This window comes from Limulus polyphemus, unplaced genomic scaffold (genome assembly GCF_000517525.1).
Source record: "Limulus polyphemus unplaced genomic scaffold, Limulus_polyphemus-2.1.2 Scaffold494, whole genome shotgun sequence".
Lineage (NCBI taxonomy): Eukaryota > Metazoa > Arthropoda > Merostomata > Xiphosura > Limulidae > Limulus > Limulus polyphemus.
This window is the reverse complement of record NW_013666104.1, coordinates 442,622-463,534: the sequence shown is the minus strand read 5'-3', so window position 1 is coordinate 463,534 and position 20,913 is coordinate 442,622. Positions and strand designations below refer to the sequence as shown.

General features: G+C 31.9%; 1 protein-coding gene across 1 annotated transcript in view; it reads right to left on the bottom strand.

Annotated features, from left to right (window-relative positions):
• Positions 1-320: 320 nt before the first annotated feature.
• LOC106458625 (dopamine D2-like receptor) overlaps positions 321-20,913 on the bottom strand; it is a 61,298-nt gene continuing 40,705 nt past the window's right edge. Inside the window, exons 2-4 of the mRNA XM_013918148.2 lie at positions 5,737-5,846; positions 3,055-3,989; positions 321-2,325 (exon numbers count right to left, since the gene is read on the bottom strand). Coding sequence (XP_013773602.1) covers positions 2,105-2,325; positions 3,055-3,989; positions 5,737-5,846 — 1,266 coding nt within the window. The 3' untranslated portion in view covers positions 321-2,104. The remainder of the gene's footprint in view (positions 2,326-3,054; positions 3,990-5,736; positions 5,847-20,913) is intronic.

The following is a 20,913-nucleotide window of genomic DNA, read 5'->3' as shown; positions in this document are numbered from 1 at the left end:
CATAAGTACCAACACATCATAATATTTGGAGAAGGTATTTAAGAATAGTGAATACATTCTGTTACTTATATAATATTCATTAATTTCTACAGCTGATGTAAACTTGTTGAAGCATTTAACATATTAAATGCTTAGTAGAATGTTAAGTATACATTCAAACTCTATAAGCATTTATCATATTAAACGCTTAATAGTAATTAAAGCCTATATTGAAATTATATAAGCATTTATAATATTAAATGATTAATAGTAATTAAAGCCTATATTGAAATTATATAAGCATTTATCATATTAAGTGCTTAATAGTAATTAAAGCCTATATTGAAATTATATAAGCATTTATGATATTAAAAGCTTAGTAGTATGTTAAGTCTACATTCAAACTGTGTTTAAGTAAACACAATCCAGTTTTTGTATCATGAGCTGCATTTTCACCACAATATCAATGCAAGGTCAGACTGTACTATAAACGTCTCAAACGACATATTTATACACTAATATTTGGCTTTAACATAAAAATAATTAATCAATTAATGTCAATTTTCATTTGTAGCAATAAAGACGTTGATGTCAGCTGGATATATATATACTTTAAGAACGATTCAGAAATGACGACACAATGACATTTAATTGCCATTTATATAATTCCCAAGAATACTGAAGACTTTCCTCTTCTTCCCATTTAGTTCAACAGTCGCTACAACATTGGACTGACATACTTTCCAAAGTATTGTACAAGAAATGAAAGCCGGCAGAGATGTCCATTAAAGAATTCTTATACAGGTTTGTCCCTTAAAATTTACAAAGTAAAGTTCAAGCACAATAATAAATTTGGAAAAAAAAAACTACTAAAGAAGATTTACTTATTTTATTTCCAAACTTCATAAATATTTCTCCGTATTTCTAAATTATAGCGTGACTTTTGACCAAATAAAATCTTCGAATGTGTAAGAAAACTGTTAAATCAGCGTCATTATGACATTCAATGAAGACAACTTATTTGACATGTTTAACTATTTATTTATCTAAACGTTTCAATGATGGTAAACGTTTAACGTTAGAATATAGACCTTCACCAACTGCGGAACACAAAGTTTTTAGCAAAATACGTGATGCTGTAGAACCTATTTATAAGGTTGTCATTGTCTTGGAATCTTTCCATTTATCGTAGTTTACGAATTACTTCAAGAAAATCACGTTACTAACAAAACGCATGTTATTCATCAAAAAGCAATATAAACACTATCGCTTTCTGATAACATCATTGTGTATTTTAGTATCTACTTCTTAGTAGCTAAAACAATAATATAATAACTACACCATCTTTAGCTTTATCTTTGGAAATGTTTTCCAGTCTTCCTTTACAAAATGAAGGATTGTATTCATTCTTGACAACTTAGACTTTTTGACACAAATTAAAAACAGCTAAAAGAGTGTCCTAACTTTTCTGCACTAAAGTCAAATTATAAAAGTCCACCACTTGATTCCAAGGTGTGTAATGTTTTCCATAATTTAGGGTGATTATTTTCAGAGCATTTATCACTTTGCAATAAAATATTGTCAAACCAGAGATGGCAGGATTCTTTTAATAATTGTTCTTCACAAGACAGGTGTTGACTGGTAATACTGAGATCAATTATAAATTCATCTTCATTTTAGTTTGACCTTAGTTTTGTCGTAATTAAGACTTATTCCAATGACAGTTATATTTCTGTCGCTGCCTTTTAGTGCAACTGGAAAATGTTATTTTATTCTAGGTTAGGTAAGCTCAAGGTGGCTACACACATCAATTTCAATAAAACCTCGACCTCAAAATGTCTTTTCTTCAGCCTCAATGAAAAGTTCTTGGAAAATGCTGTAGCACATAGAATCACATAAGAACCTAATATTTTCACATTTTGTGCAAATATTGCCTGGACAATATATACTAAAACTATACTTGAGTATGTAGAAAATAACAAGTAATTCTACCAGAAATGTTGTTTACTGTTATTTTAACTTCAGCAAATAAAAATATCGAATATGGTAACATTGTTTAATAGTTTCTAGAACAACTACGAATTGCTTCTGCAGCATAAAATAGTCACAAGAACAACTTCAATGATCACTTGCACGGCTCTCTGAGAATCTTCTTGAAGGATTTCCGGAACTCTGTGTTATATATAGTATAGATGACAGGATTAACACAGCTGTTTATATAGCCTAACCAAGTAGTGAGAAGAAAAACTGTAACACCAGGTCGACAATTGGCACTTTTCAGTTTTATGCAGATCGCATCCATAATGTTACAAGTGAAGAACGGTACCCAGCAAATCAAGAACACACCTAAAAAGTATACAACACATAAAATATTTTCAGCTGAAGAGCTAAACTAATATCAAGTAACACATTTACTAAAACAATCAAAGTTTATTTGCACACAGCGAATGTTTAAAAATCAGACTGTCTCTGGTCACAAAATGCAATAAAGCATTTACTCAGTAATATAATATTTAAAGAAAAAACACTGAGATGGGACAATCTTAAACACTCTAAATGTTTCAACTTCTTACTTCGTAATCTTTAGGAGTGCACTTGAAACAGTCACATTTGTAAATATTTATTGAGTATTAGTAGTTCTGTGGTAGTTTCAAGTATAATAATTTAATGCTATTGTTGTTTTATTTAAATAAAAACAGCATAAGAAGATTGAAAATTAGTAAGTTGCTTCTTTCAAAACATGCGCTTCAAGATCACCAAAACTTTTTATGATTAAAATTAAAAAAAAAGTACAAAGCATTATATTTGTAAGGTAACTTCTATAATTTGAGTAATAAGTAATTTTTCCAGTTTACAAACAGAAAACTAATCATAAAAATAATTATGTGAAAAAACGTTACATTTGTAACATAGACCAGGGAGATTGTTTGATAATTAAATTAACTTTTGCACATAGTATCGCTTTACAAAGTGCTTTATCTATAAAATCTGTATTCAGCTACAGATAATTATAACAAAAAATTACAAATGAAAAAAAAAAACCACTAGTAATAAATATTAGCGAAACACACTTACCTAACACTATAGCAAGGGTCTTAGTTGCTTTACGTTCTCTTTTTGCGTAAGCCTTTTCACGTTTTTTGCGACTACTTTTATGTTTTCGTCCAAGATTAAATCTCGACTTCTTTTTTGGTATGTTTTCTTTAGACTTAGAATGACTACCATTATTACCACTAAAAGCTAGAGACAGAGTTTTTCCTGGAGTGCCATTTTTAGGCGCAGTCTCGGAAGCCAGGGATTTGATCGTGTCTGAAAGCTTTGGGGATTCAGTGCGAGGATTTTGTATGCAAAACTGCGTCTCTTCTATCTGGGAAGTCACATATCCAGAGTCTGCATTATAATTCTTTCCAGCAGTTTCGTTATCTGTTCTAGACACATCGCTCAGACAGAAGTTGGTTGTTTTCGTATTCTCAAAAATCTCACAGCGATCGTTTTCATCGTCATCTTTAACATCTTCCTCATAATCATCATCTCCTTGACTTCCGCTTCCGGTATTAGTGCAAGTTTCTGTTTCGACAACAATTTGAAGATGTTGTAATTTTTCTTTGTGCTCATCGTTGGATTTAGATGACGAATTTAGGGCTGTTTCCTGTTGTCGCTGAGTTTGTGACGCATTTTCGATCACAATCCCTGGTTTGGGATTGGAAGAAATGGGAAGCCTCTTTCCTAGGCTTCGCTTGGCTCTTTCATGGATGGCCACGAATATCTTGTAGTAGAGGAATACCATAACAAGACAAGGAATGTAAAAGGAACTCAGTGAAGAGTAGATGATAAAGTCAGAGTTGTAAAATATACATAGCTGAGGAATTCTCTCTGGAGTTGTGTTTAGGCCTAACACTATAGGGGAACCAATTGCAGCTGAAACGATCCAAACAATAGCTATGGTAAGAGCCACCCTCTTGTTGTTTTTGTGTTTGGAGTATTTGATTGGCTGAGTCACTGCTATAAATCTGTAAAATAATACTGTTTATATGAAGCTGTTTCATTGTGTAATCGGAACAAATGAGTAAATAATACAATATTTCAAACATGATCACGATTTCATCAAATATATTTACTTTCTCACATGATCTCAAGATATTTTAGACCAAAGATAATATTATTTTTAAACTGCCTCAACCTTTATCTAAATTTTAGAATTAAATTAGTACATTAACATGAAGGAAAAATTAGGCAACTAAAAGTTTAAAATGAATCCTTTATAAAGCTTAACACTTAATCGTTTTTTAAAGATACTGCATAACATAATTACAACAACATATTAGTATTAGTATTTTGAAATTAGCTAATCAGGTTTTATTTGGGTAACGTGTTAAATAATAATAGGCGTGTAAGTTGATACACATATTTTCGTAACAGATGGAAAAGATAAGATAATAGAAAATTACAATGTTATCAGTTAATGTGTGTTATAGTATCCCAAGTAAATAGCTGTCTTCTATTTAGTTTAAATCACGGACTGCTTAATATATTATGAGTAGCCAGATAAACATGAATGGTTGGTATGCCAAAGGAAATTGCGTAAGAAACTTTGTTATTTGAATTGTGCATTAATAATATAAGTATAGTTTTCAGTGTTACCCACAACTCAAAAAACTAAAGGGTATATAACGTTAGTTTGAAAATGTCTTAAGAAATTTATTACGTCCCTTGAGAGAAAAAAAAAACATTAATGAGAATAATCCTTCCGGCTTCATAAAGATGCAAAACTTGTAATCTTGAAGGCATTTAGGTGGTATTGTAATGAGTAAGTTATTGCGTTTGAACAATACAATGCATTGGGCTCTCTTCATGTTTTAAATGGTGTTCCCAGTTGCGAATTGATAAGTTTATTAAGTTTTATGACTTTCTAAAAGCTAGAAATAAACATTTCCTTTTGATCTGAAACTTGTTCTGAGTATGCTACCAGGTTATTACAGATGCTAGAGTGGGCCCGGCATGGCCAGGTGATTAGGGCACTCGACTCGCAATCTGAGGGTCGCGGGTTCGAATCCCCGTCCCACCAAACATGCTCGCCCTTTTAGCCGTGGGGGCGTTATAATGTGACGGTAAATCCCACTATTCGTTGGTAAAAGAGTAGCCCAAGAGTTGGCGGTGGGCGGTGATAACTAGCTGCCTTCCCTCTAGTCTGACACTGCAAAATTAGGGACGGATAGCGCAGATAGCCCTCGTGTAGCTTTGCGCGAAATTCAAAACAAACAAACAAATGCTAGAAGCTAAAGATTAGTTGTGTGTCTTTATAGAAAGCTGTTTTTACACATAAACATTTTAAATGTTTATATGATATACTTTACAAAATGAACGAGGGAATTAGATAAGTTCTGAAGATTTCCTATTTTTTATATCTTATATAAATGTGTTGAACATTATTTGGCTGTAAGATAAGAGAAAAAACTGAAAACAAAATATTTATAATAACATAAGAACACACGTAGAGTCAAGTAAGTAATATCAGTTTACAAACTGTTGGTTTCTTACACTGTCAGAAGCTACATTTGTGCCTCATAAATATATTTTGAAATAATCTACAGCAATTTTGAAACGAAATACATTTTTATATTTTAATATATTTCACAGTATATGATAAATATTTTGAGCTACCAGCTAATAGTTATTGATGTAAACTGCGTCACAAAGAAACACAAATACGTTTGTTACATATTTTCAAAACTTATCATATATAAAAGAAAAACTCACCTGTCAATACTTATAGCAACAAGGTTGAAGATGGATGCTGTGCTGCACGTGACGTCCACAGCTATGTAGAAGTCGCACAAAGTTTCACTCAACTCCCAGTCCACGTTAACCTAGAGACGCAAAATCACACATTGGTCAATTGGATCAGAAACTCAAAGTCACAGAAAACATGTAGGTAAGATACAAGAATTGTGGTTTTCATGTTCAAATTAGGATATATATAAACAAACATTGCAAATACATGTGGACGATATGTTATATGGTAAAACATTGTTTTGGGAGGAAGCTTTGTTAAAAAGTTTCAATGTGTCTTGTCATTATAAAAAGTATAAAATATAAACTTGTCAAAAACAAACAAACAATTATCGCTCCTGGCGATATTAGAACATCGATATTGTGTATGCCCTCTCAGTATGATAGCTTTAAAACATGATAACTAGAAAACAGACAGTGTTATAATCCATTGATCCTGTAATTATTCTTAACATAATTTGAAAACAGAATGTATTGTAATACACTGATTCCGGGTATGCTATTTTCAACAGGATACCTTGATAGCAGAGTGTACTGTAATGCGCTGACTATGTGTGTTATTTTCAACATGGTAACTTGAGAAGAGTCTACAGTGATGAACCGATTCAGTATTTGTAATTTTTAGTATGGTAACTTGAGTACTAACATCGATATTGTGTTTGTTTTTACTCTTAATATGAAAATTTCAGCATAGAGCGTACTATAAATATGATTATTGATTCTCTTTTCATAGAATCAAAAACCTTTGGATAAAACGTAAAAGGTTCTATACCTTTTATGTGAAAGTAAAGTTAGCATCTATACTTGATATATGAGTTCAGTTAAAGGAACTCCTATCTTACTGTCGTCTTTATCCATCTGCAGAAAATTATTACAGCCTGAACTAATGCTACTAAGCCATGGCTGAATATTAGTCAAACTTCAACTTGGGAAACACAACAAACAACAGTATCATATTTTACCTTAAACTGTTTTGTTTGTTTTGTGCTTTTAGTTTGATAAACTTAAGGTTTAAAGATCGTGTGTGCTGGTTGATTGTTAGAGGCAGGAGTCTGTATTTTTCAAACTTTCGAATTAAGTCTTTGTTTGCAAGTATTTTATTTGCTTCATAAAATATCATTAACCTGATAGATTATTTTGAAAAAAGACATGTAAACTACACCAGATCAGTTTATATTAGTACTGTTAGCTATGCAGTAAATATAAAATGTTACAGCATTGATGAGTTGTTCCTTCATAAAAAAAAGCGTACAGATGACTAACAGCAACTATTAAAGTTATGCATAAAAGTTGATATGCTAACTACGTATTAAAGCTGTTCTAAATAAGAGCTGATGGACTAGCTACGTGCTAAAGTTGTTCTATATGAGAGCCGATAACTTAGCTACGTGTTAAAATTGTTCTAAATTAAAGCCGATACGCTAGCTACGAACTAAATTTATTCTATATGAAATTTGATAGACTAGCTACGTGTTAAAGTTGTTGTAAATGAGAGCTGATACGCTAGTTACGTGATAAAGTTGTTCTAAATGAGAGCTGACACGTTAGTTACGTGATAAAGTTGTTCTAAATGAGAGTTGATACGCTAGTTACGTGATAAAGTTGTTCTAAATGAGAGTTGATACGCTAGTTACGTGATAAAGTTGTTCTAAATGAGAGCTGACACGCTAGTTACGTGATAAAGTTGTTCTAAATGAGAGCTGACACGCTAGTTACGTGATAAAGTTGTTCTAAATGAGAGTTGATACGCTAGTTACGTGATAAAGTTGTTCTAAATGAGAGTTGGTACGATAGTTACGTGATAAATTTGAGTTTGATCTATGAAAGCTTGATTTCACGAGTGTTAATAAAAATGAAACATCTAAATAATCATATAAATTTTTTAAACATATTTTCCTTGAAGAAGTTTTAACATTTTCCAATACATTCATTATCACTGAGTGGTATCATATTGGCAAATTTTAATGATTATCAAACAAGATAAAAAATTCAACCTTTTTTCTCTACAGAATTTTACAATTCTATTTGTCTTCTGCGCAACATTTGACGGCTGGCTGTAGTGTAATATAAATAGGTTGAAACGTAGTAGTGTAATATGATAAATAGGTTGAAACGTAGTAGTGTAATATAAATAGGTTGAAACGTAGTAGTGTAATATGATAAATAGGTTGAAACGTAGTAGTGTAATATAAATAGGTTGAAACGTAGTAGTGTAATATGATAAATAGGTTGAAACGTAGTAGTGTAATATGATAAATAGGTTGAAACGTAGTAGTGTAATATAAATAGGTTGAAACGTAGTAGTGTAATATGATAAATAGGTTGAAACGTAGTAGTGTAATATAAATAGGTTGAAACGTAGTAGTGTAATATAAATAGGTTGAAACGTAGTAGTGTAATATGATAAATAGGTTGAAACGTATTATTTTATGAATTTCCCATCATATTTCATATTGTCTAGAAATATATTTGAAGTCATTATTAATTAGGTCTGTATACAAACGGTTAATCCGATTTGAATCCCCAATAAAATGTAGAAAATATATACTAATGGGATCAAGAAAAGAAGTTCCTTATGTTCTTTATCTTTCTGCTTTTCATACACTGTTAAAATGGGAAGTACGTAAAGAAAAACAGACAATAACGTATATTGTTAAAATAAATCATGCTGTGAACATTTCTGTTTTTCTTTCTTCTTACATTCAACGATAACGAACATTTGTCAATTGCTTTATTAGGACTTACAATCCTTTTTCTAAATAGAATGAAGTTTGTCTAAAACAACCTAAGCTTCAATTGAAACTAAAGATCATACTTAGATTTCTATTTCCGTTTAAACAAAATGTTAAAAACTTACAGATAACATTCTGATTTTTCGAAATTTAAATAATGTAAATTTGCTTTAAACGTAAAGAAAAACAGCACAATACTTAGTCAATTAGCAATTATTATTTTTTTTTTTGTCAGTGATTTTCAGCCAGCCAAGTGCGTGTGAATGTACGTTAGTCTACTGTAATTATATGATGTAAAATCTTTTGACGTTCGTATGATGACTATATGAGTTTTATCTTATATTCACAATGGAACTTTAGATCCACAGTCCATTTACTCTAACTACTGGACCACGCTCGGCACACAAGATAAGAGTAATGATGAAATCCCATTATTTGGTCCAAAAAGAGTAGCTTAAAAGTTAGAAGTGGCTGATGGTAATTAGCTGCATTCCATCTGGTATATCAGCGTGAAATTAGAGACGTCTTTTGCATATAGTCCATATACGAAATTCAAAATACAAACAAACTTTCATATTCTGGTTTTTAAGTCAAGATCGGGAAAGAGATAGATTGGAGTTGATTCAGTTCTTTCCTTACCAGTACTTCCTCTATAAAAGGCAAACAAAATTACCCGTCAGTTAACAAGCTAAATCAGACGTTTCAACTTAAATAGCATCATGAAATCTACTCGAAACATTTATCAAGAGTGAAAAAATGATTGAACACCCACGTTTATATTGCAATAAAAAAAAGGCAGAAGTACAGTGTTTGTGAAATTTGTGTGAAGTTCTCGTGCAAAAGACGCGCCAACAAGAAAATCTAGTCAGACAATAACGAACTATATTTCGGTATGATAAAATCTAGTCAGACAATAACGAACTGTATTCCGGTATGATAAAATCTAGTCAGACAATAACGAACTATATTCCGGTATGATAAAAATCTAGTCAGACAATAACGAACTGTATTCCGTTATGATAAAATCTAGTCAGACAATAACGAACTGTATTCCGGTATGATAAAATCTAGTCAGACAATAACGAACTGTATTCCGGTATGATAAAATCTAGTCAGACAATAACGAACTGTATTCCGGCATGATAAAATCTAGTCAGACAATAACGAACTGTATTCCAGAATGATGATTCCCTGGCCCTCTATAACGATCTATAGTCGAATGGAATAATTCCCAGCAGACCCGAAAGTGCATCACTTATAATGGTATATTTTCGAATTATGTTTAAAGTAACTTGAATTTAATGGTTACAGTTCAATCTACTGTTTAGTAAAATGATTTCACAAAACAGAAAGAGCTGACATTACGATTTCACAATATATTTTGCTTTATTTAAAGCTTTCGGATAATGGTTAGCTTTAGTGTTGTATGGAAACGGACATTTATTGTACTTAATGTTTGCAGAGATTAATTCTCCATATAAATACGAGTAATAGAAACTTTCACACTATAAATTGGTTCATTTTACTTATCGTTTCATTGTTCTTACTTCATGACTTGTAAGATGTAATGTTAAAAAATGAGACTGGACAATTTTTAACAGCGCAGGTAGTTCATAGTGTTGCTTTACGCTTAACAGTGAAATTGATTTTTTATAATATGTTTATGAAATGACACGATAACACACGTTAAACCATAACATATGTTAACTATTCATCTAGTTATAAAATGTTAAACGTTTAAGTTTAGTAATTCCCTAAAATTAAAGTTAAGCGTCAAGATACGTGACCAACCTTCCTTTTTATCCGCTAGGTGACAACACTGTCGTTAATGTTGAAAATAGCGAATATGTGCACAAGATAAAGAAAAACCGACTTTCACAAACGTAATTTACGTGCAAAGCTTCAGAAATGTTTCCACCGATCAAGGCAATCCATCATAATATCCAGAGTAAACCAATTTGTTATATATGTGACTTTAGGTGCTTTCAAACTAATTGAACGATTTGAATTTTATGACGAAGTGAATGTTCTAGTTGTGTGTGCTCTAAAACACTAAATTTCTAGTTTTGATATAAAAGTTAAAATGTTTTGTTTTTTACACAAGTTTGCTCGAAAAAACTGTTTTATACTTGCAAAGTTACTGAATAGATTATCTGTACTCTGCTCACCACAGGCATCGAAACCTGATTTTTAACGTTGTAAGCCTGACAACTTGCCCCTGAGCCACTGGACGAGGGGTGAGGGTGGAAGGACAAGATAAAATGAAATTAGAAGATAATGTTAGTGTAGTGTTTGACGTTGCACAAAATTTAGTGTCATTTCGGGAATTATTTAATTAATTGCTCTTCCTTATGGCTGCCTGATTGATACCTAAGTCTGTAGATGAAGTTCTTGAAACTTATGTGGTTATATGAGGTTAAGTTAGTAATAAGTAGACAACATATTTGAAGATACACAATATTCAAGTTGCTACTAAATATGACAGTATAGCTGTCAAATGTAAGAAATTGCCTTACTTTGCTAAGAATCGAAACATATACTGAACTATGTCTATATACATGGTTAACTATCATTCATCTGCGTGTCTCCGTAGGTGCAAGCCATAGCGCTACGGGCGACATGTTTGGTTTACGGAGAATGGTCTTATTCACCTTCAGTCTGTGTAATAGGTGAACGTGCTCAACTGCTTTCAGTTACAGCATGACATTTGTATTTATCTTGTCTATGCATTAAGGCTTGAAATTTCTATTTTTATAGATAGCTTGAGCAATAGTAGGCTGACTGAGCTTCACTTGAAGCAAAAACAATCGATTAAAGGGTGAAATATAGCTTTTTTTTCCCAAGTCCAAAAAAAAAGAAAGAATAACTTTACAATATACAAAGATAATTCGTTCATACATTTTTTTATTTGTCCTTCAAGGACGTAAAGTCAATCGTCGCTTATTGGCCTTCTCTCCAGAATATTTAAAAATAATTTTGTAATTCTGAAACATAACTTAATATTGAATTAATAAGACCAGATTCTGTTCGTAGAACAACTTATTTTAATCTTACAGTCGATTTAACAGTTAAGGTTAAAAATAGCAACTTTCGGTTCTGTTTTAAAGAAATATTCTGACAGTGAATAATCAAGAAATTTATATATCACTTCTTTCACTTAGAACACACTTTGCTCTAAAGGTTTGAAGTGTTACAAAGGGGTCAGTAGCTTTGAACTATTATTATTGTTAACAATGCACATTCTAAGACACAACACATGTCTAATAAATGATTAATAGTTTTCTGGTCAAGTAGCACCTATCCCATAAAAATTTTCTCTATAATGTTTTCAGGAACCTGTAAAATTACTTGAATATTTATTGTAAACGAACCATTTCATATACAGATCTTTGGCATCTTTATCCACTTACACACCTGCCAATACATATAAGTATTGGCAAGAGTGTAAGTGGGTAAAGATGCCAAAGATCTGTATATGTATTGGCAGGAGTGTAAGTGGGTAAAGATACCAAAGATCTGTATATGTATTGGCAGGAGTGTAAGTGGGTAAAGATACCAAAGATCTACATACAGACAAAGATGTAATATATCTTTTAAATGTATAAAATCACTTTTACGAATTCTCTGATTGGATCATTCATTTTCGTGTACGTATCTAGTAAGTAAATATGATTTCGGTATGCAATATATTATATATTAATTCAGCCTAAATTTTTTAAGGTAGTTTTTTCTGAATTTGTTAGAGAATTTATCAAAACATAGGAAATACTCTTTCGTTTCGAGCAATATATGATGCAAGACTTCACAATGAAATTGAAAATACGTTTCTTAATCTTTAAACATTGCCCGTGTCTGTAGTTTCTCTTTCGTTGTAAGAGATCCTAACTCTTATCTTCTGAAGAAGACTTAGGAATAACGTCACAATGAAATGTAATACTATATTCAATTCAGATGCTTTTGTTATAATGTGCTGAGATAATTTTTAAACACTAATATAAATTTTAAAATATCGTTTGAAAGTTTATACATATAAAAAAGCGCATTTCTTATAATAATTAAGAAAAATACAATTTTCCTCGATGTACTAAAGCCTGTTTATTTTATAAATCAAGTGTTAATATTATATCCTTCTTCAGGCCCGGCATGGCCAGGTGGTTAAGGCACTCGACTCGCAATCTGAGGGTCGCGGGTTCGAATCCCCGTCACACCGTAAGACTAGAGGGAAGGCAGCTAGTCATCACCACCCACCGCCAACTCTTGGGCTACTCTTTTACCAACGAATAGTGAGATTGACCGTCACTTTATAACGCCCCCACGGCTGAAAGGGCGAGCATGTTTACTGCTAAATTAGGGACGGCTAACGCAGATAGCCCTCGTGTAGCTTTGCGCGAAATTAAAAACAAACAAACAATATCCTTCTTCAATGACCCTATCCTTTGGCAGTGTTTGGCCTCGAAAGTATTTTATTTTCAGTTTAATGACAGAATACATTAATTACAGTATTGAAACCATTCGAAAACACCAAAGGTTTACCTCAGTGAAAAATTATTTGGCCATTAATACGAGTATGGATGCTTTTTACACGTATTATTTGGGCCTAGCGCGGCCCAATGGCTAGAGTGGTGGACTATGGACCTACGTGTAGGAGTTTAAGAGTGATGATAAAATTCCACTATTTGGTCAGACAAGAGTAGTCTAATAATTGGCGGTGGGTGCTGTTTGGTAACTGTCTCCCTTCTAATCTATCAGTTCAAAATTAGGAATGGCTGACTCAGATAGCTCTTGAATACCTTTGTCATATATCGTAAGTCAAACAAACATCTTAGTAAACTATATATCAGAAGGAAATTACACAAGATACTATTTTTTATATTCATATTTTTCTTCGTATTTAAGACCACAAACTTTATATTTGGTTTGGATATCATTACCAAATATTTATGTTTCCAATTTGTAAGTAAAATCATTTTTTTTTAATTTGCTAGTATCTTAGTGAGCTGTACGAGACCTATATGATTTTTGTGTTTAAAGGACTTTTGTTTCAGAAAATGTCTTGTCACTCACCGTCTGGCCGCAACTGATGAGTTATGCTTATGGTCAAAAGTCCACTTTGGCAGTGAATTTTGGTAGACAAAAGATAAAACTGAATTTTTGTTTTACACGTCTCTGATTTTGAATTATTTAAATAATTGTTTAAGCAAGCTGAGACCTCAATATAGAACGTAGGGGTCGTCATACAATTACTCGTAGGCTGACAATTTGACATAGAGTGAAGGAAAGCAAAAGTGTTCAAGACTTTTTCAGTTGGCTATAACCTTAAGATGGAATGCTGAGGTAATAAAACTTTTAATTCTTAGCCGAAGGCCCCGGGTAGAATACAAGGATGGTTTGACCTTTCATACTAGTTGGTTGCAACTTTAAGATGAAACACAGGGCGTTGGATTTCTACTTGTAGGCAGATACATCAAATTGGATCATAGGTCTATCTTGATTAGACTAAAAGTTTGATATTAATATAGGCTACTTGGTTGCAAAGTCCGCGGATCTGGGCTCCTTTTTTAGCTTGTTTTTTATTGTAAAACCTGGCAACCATGACAGGCAATGAGTTCATTTCAACTGGTAGAAGTTATCTATTTATTTAAAAGATACTGTACTGTAGAGTATTTACAACACGAATAATGTTATATATTTATACGAGAATTTATGTAAATACTTTTTGAGGAAATTAAACATTCTAAAATTTACAGTGGATATATGCACATATATATCTATATGTAACTCAGAAACAGAGATGTATAGGAAACTGTTATAAGTTTAGATGACATGATTGACATTATTCAAGGTTCTTCGAAACTTTTATTAACCCCCATCTTATACCAAAAACGTAAATTTCAAAGGCGCGGACAACAAAAAATTAAACGTTTTAAAACAAAATTACTAAAAAGTAGCCTTGGCATTTAATTGCAATTAAAGCTGTTTTATTTTTGGATGTTATCAAACTTCCTGAATTGCACTGTCTACAATTTCTAATTGTGAAAAATGAACACCATTAAGGTTTCTTATTCATAAAATGAAGAATTATAGTTAAAAACACTTTCCTAAGATGATATTTACGTAAACCATTGTGGTTTAATGGAGTCAATGACAAGAAAATAAGTTTTGAGTGGTCAAAGCAAATAACGTTCTTAGTTTAATTTACCCGATTCCGAAAGATTTACAGGAATGTTAAGTAGTTTATCTTTAGTCAATGAAAAGAGGCTTGGACAGCTTTCCTTCCTGGAGTAATAAAAGTCAATATAAATTTGATATTACATTATCTGCGTCAGCAGCGGCTTCCGCTCGCTGAAGTCTTTATCGGATTTACTGGAGATCTGGCCAGTTTTAAGGACAAACGTTATTCTCCTTAGCCAGCTGCTTACCAACATAGCTGTCAAATCTTCGGAAAGAAAGTGATTAATCGCTCGTTCGGGAGTATTTTCTTATACCCATGTTTTTCAACAAATAAAAGATATGGGAAGCACCAATCTATACCTGTGTAACAGACGGCGAGAAGATAAAACTTAACATGTCAAAAACAATAATCTACAAGTGTAAGAGATAGTAAGATGGCGGAACAAAACATGTGACAAACAGACTAGAATCAAACATAAGATAAGAAAAACATTTACTTGTATTACAGATAAGTACACTATACGAATCCTCTCTTATAAGCTGCCTAGTTCGCTAAGTATACATTTTTATTTATATTTCGCCAGTTTCAAAATTGCGCGTAATTTTTTTTACTAGTATATATACACACACACTCATCAAACTTTATCTTTTATTCTCAACCTTCGCTGTATTTCTTTTAGATACATTCTCATACTATTTCAAACAAAAAAAAACAAAAACAAACAGTCTCCTCGGTTTATGCTTCCCAAACGAATTTTAGAAATAAACTTGGCATAGTATATTACTTATCTAATATATTATTTAACTACATTTCAGAAAAATATGTTTTGGAATAAAATTACAGAAAGCACAGTTTTTAGTTTGTTTGTTTCTTTGTTGTTCACCACAAAGACATACAATGTGTTATGTGTGCCGTGCCTACCACAGGTATTGAAACCCGGTTTCTTTCGTTATAAGCCTTCAGACTTATCGCTGAGCCACTTAGGGGGTGAGTGGGCAGTTTTTAGTTTATTTGTTTCTTTGTTGTTCACCACAAAGACATACAATGTGTTATGTGTGCCGTGCCTACCACAGGTATTGAAACCCGGTTTCTTTCGTTATAAGCCTTCAGACTTATCGCTGAGCCACTTAGGGGGTGAGTGGGCAGTTTTTAGTTAGTTTGTTTCTTTGTTGTTCACCACAAAGACATACAATGTGTTATCTGTGCCGTGTCTACCACAGGTATTGAAACCCGGTTTCTTTCGTTATAAGCCTTCAGACTTATCGCTGAGCCACTTAGGGGGTGAGTGGGCAGTTTTTAGTTACATACTTTGTATCCTTCAGACAATACGGTGAAACCAAATGTAACATTATGTTACCTTTAAAATCACAAGTTTGCTAAAATTAAGCAATGTAAAAGCTGTTACTTATTACTTTACTGTAAAAACATTTATAAATGAAAACTAAACCAAGGATCTGTTAATAGGTAGCTAATGAATTTATTATTTATATCGACAGATACTGTAATTTTTAAAGGCTGTGTATTATATGGCACCAAGGCTTGGGGGGGGGGGACCCTTGGTGTATGATTGTAACGCTAAAGCTCGGATTTTGGTACTAGCGGTGGGCAGAGCACAGATATACCATTTAGCTTTGCGTATAACAACAAAGAAATAACCAAATATCTTAACTGTGTAGAGAAGATGACATTTATCTAACGTAGCTTTGTGATTAACTATTATTTTTTGTTACTCCCAAAAATATTAATTTGGTTTTAAGTGAATTATGGAATGATTATCCAAAATACGCTACTGAACGAACCAGTAACTTGATATATCAATAAAATGTGTTGTAATATCATTTTGAAGATTTTCTAAAACGTAACAAAGTTTGGTTTATAACTTGATATGCGCAAATAACATATAGTATATATATATATATATATAAATCATTAGCAGTCAACCAGAGAAGAAATAAATTTCATTCCAAAATGAGTCAAAAGAAAATAGCAATTACTTTATTCCTTTCCAATAGATCAAACAATAAATAGTTCATATTAAAAGTAGAATCAAAATGAATTTTAGTTATTTAAAATTCATTTCACGTTAGCATTCCTCAAATAAGATAAGAAATATCTACACAGAAAAACAGGACCAGACAATTAATATAATAATATGAGATGAATCATCCTGAATATACAAGTAAGTTTCTTGGGAAACACATAATTTCTCTTAATTGTTATTTTTAAAACAAAAATACAGGTTATCTATTTGGCTTGAACTGCATTTCGGGATGATCACCCCTTCCTCCAATATACGAACCATTACTACGTTAAATACTGTTCAATATATAAGTGGTAATAATATTGGTCTATAAATATGAACCTTGGTGTAACTGGACAGGCCTTGAGAATGACAACTGGTAACTGTCGAAACAACGAGCATTTTGGTGTGTATTTTTACTGGTATGTAATAAACAAATATATTAAATATTTTCCAAATGCTTAAAGTTTTTCTTGAGTAGTAAATTACATTAGTAATATATTATTCAAATACAACTTAGGAAACTAAATATCGGAAGAAAATTACATAATACATTATTTTTTATATTCATATTTAATTCGTCTTTCACATAGCACGGTGAAACCAAACGTAGCCGTAAAAGCCACAAATTTTATATTTGGTTTGTATATCATTACCAAATATTGACGTTTCCAATTTGTGAGTGAAATCACTTTTTTTTGTTGTTTACAAATACCTTTGTGAAATATACTAGACCTATATGATTCCGTTTTTAAAGTATATTAGTTTCAGGAAAAGAAAAATATTTACGTTTTCTAGCTTACTTTTTGCTGAAAAAAATTCCTTGTGATGGAGAACTGATAACAAAATAACCTTTCTTTAAAACGAATGATCTTTCCTGCTTTATATCAACACACGAAGAACCTTTGCTTCACTGTGAAGTATACAAAAAAAAGTTATTTTCTTTTTCCTTAGCTCTTCTGTTGACATTGTTCGTTTTTATGTAATATGTCCTTTTTTTCCGTTCTGGAGTTGATATTGTTATGTGAACGTCTTACCTTGAATAAAATATAGCGAAACTAAATATTGTATAAAGGAAAAGCTATTATTATACATCTGCTACTCATAATATTCCGAGATATGTATACAAACTGACGAATGAAAAAAAAAACGGTTGGACAGTTATAGAAAATTTTATTTTTAATCCAAACATATAGTATCCCTTCAAGAAAATATTTTATGATAACTTTCCGGTTTTTAAAAACGTTAGAATTTTGTTAGTAGGAAAGCTTTTGGTTAAACAAAGAATAATTCAATCTGAGATACTTCCGTTGATATTTACAAGAAAATACATATTACTTTCCACGAAGATATTCGGGATTATGATTGAACAAACATCCGTTTTTTTCGGCTTTAGATAAAATACTATTTTTAAAGCCAAGATGTCATCAAAGCCAAACGTATATAACATAAACATTAACTTTTAGTATATCAGTATATTAAGAAAATGCATTTAAAAGTTTTTCATAAGCAAGCAGAGTTACCTCTGTCTTTCCATATTATTTAATAGCGAATAATCTATGTAAAATGTATTTGTTTAAAGTTAAGTACAAAGCTACTCAATAGGCTATGTGTGGTTTGCTCACCATGGGTATCGAAACCCGGTTTCTAGCGTTGTAAGTCCGCGGACATACCGCTGTGCAACTAGGGACTAAATGTGTTTGAAACTAAGAATAGTAGACAATAGTTAGCTGTTAATAACTAAATAAATATCCAATGACAAATTCCGGAGTTTCAGATCAATTTTTTTTCAAGCGTTCGAAATAGCCGTAGAGTGTCATTACCATATAACATTAGCGGCGTTTGTGGTTGTTGACGTCGTATTATCATTCATAATTAAACTTCGATACCCGTCGAATAAATCTGTTGTTAGTGTTATAAAACAACGATATGGGAACGATACTATTTCGATCGCTTGAAGAAATTGTCCTGAAACTACGGAAATAGCAGATAATACTAATAACAATTAAGCACTGTAAATAAAATAGTGATAACATATGCTAAACAAGATAGAATCTTCAATAGCCGCGACACTTGAAATTATTTTAGGCAGGATTAGAGAAATTAATCTATGCGACCTTTTTCTTTCCTTTTCATCAGCTATATTTTTGTGCGCCAGTAATACCAAGCGCATATACCGGATCCGATTTTATTCCTCATCAGGATCTCTACCAGCTTACCCTCAAATTGAAATTTTCTTAGGCAGGATTAGAGTAATTTAATATATGGGACCTTGGGCATGGTCAAATATATCAATCGAAAAAGTTTGACCTTCTGAATTCAAATCTGTAATTAGATCTCAAATCGGTCAAGAGATGACGGAGCTATGAACTAAACGTTTGTACTTGATAAACAACTCAGAACCGTTCTATGAGCCACTATGCCACGGCTAAAAAGTATGCACTTTTTTATTAACTATAGACGAAAAGCAAACAATGTAAAAAGATTCACAGTGAAGTATCATAATATCTTGGAAGTTATATAACTCCTTCCCTGTTCATCGTTTTTGTATTTGTTTAGATTAAAACATCAGCTCTGCTTTAATTCGAAGGAATTAATGTGAAATTGGAGATGTAGTGAGAAAGTACAATTATACCTTAAGTATTCATAAGTTATCTTTGACGTAAGGTCATTAATATGTGCTTGTAAATTTCAGAGTGACTACTATCCCCGCGAGAGTCTTCCTTAACTACATTGTTTTAAGAGGAATCAATTTTCGAGTAGACATATTAAACTTATGCTGGACCAATTCATTCTCGTGACATTCAAACAAACACTTTTTCTAGTATAGAATTTAATATGGTAAATCATGACCGGTCTACTGAGGCTAAAGTACGTAACATTTATCTTTTTCTGGATAAGAACCAAAGAAGAAACGTTCCATCTAATAAGTGCAAATTTATTGTAATTGAATTATAAACTAAAATTTGATTCTAAATTTATGGACATGCATTCATGAAATAATAGTTTAATCAAATTTTGAATATAAGTCTACAAAACGTGATGACATGCGCTCTGACCCATACCAGTATGAAAGGGATTAACAAATGATGTCATGAATAACATTTATATAGCCATAATGTGCAAATTGGGTAACGGTAGTTATAGATCTGTTCAACATTGATACTTTGTAAATCCTGAAACTTACTTTTTGTTTAAAAAAAAACAAGACCTTCCGAAGATTACAGTTGAACAAAATATAAAGGTTCTGAGTCAGAAGTGAAACCTAAATTCCATCAAGCGAAAAATCTTGCAAATCTTGAAGTTTCTTGAATTTCTTACAAAGCTACTCGAGGGCTGTCTGCACTAGCCATCCTTATGCAGATATTCAACACCACCAATAGACAACTCGTAGGCTACTCTAAACTGAATATAGTGGGATTTTACCGTCACTCTTATAACGCACCCACGACCCGAAAGTTCAGAGTGCGTTTTGTTTCTGGTGGTAATTGGTTGCAAATCACGGAGTCTAGGATCTATAATTCTCTACGCTACCCAATAGGCTACGCTCACCCCTCGCAAATGTAGGTGCACTCTAGTCACTGCTCTGTTTTAATAAAATGGAATGAACTGTTTTATTTTTGTAAATACAACTTGTATTAGAATATATATATATATACAATGACTATACAAAGTAATAAAATAAGAAAAATTAATAATTTTTAACTACACAAAATATAAACCAAACATGCGTTGAAAATAAAAGGGACACTTTTAAATGGTAAAATTTTATGTTAAGAAAATATGTTATCTTCACTCGTAATGAAAGTACAATTTTTAGATATTTCATAAAGAGTTATATGCTTTCTTTGAAAAAATAACTCGCTATCTTCGAAGAGTTTATACATAACGAACTACCTTTATCAATATAACATAATAAGCCGGTAATTACATGCATATCAAGTTCGTAAATCATTATTTTTGGCTATTTAACAATTTCTGAAGCATATTATAAAGATGAATATATAGGTTTATTGTATTGAACTGTTTATTACTACAAAGTTGAGGTTTACATTTGGTTCAGAGTGTTATGAATGTTAAGATCAATAAGAAGTTTCTTTCAATAAGATGATATTATCAGTTTCAAATTTTTTTATCCACCATACTGTTTTCTGATAATTTGTTAAAATAGTGACTATAATGTAAGCCTGCCCTCCAGTGGCACAGCGGTATGGCTGCGG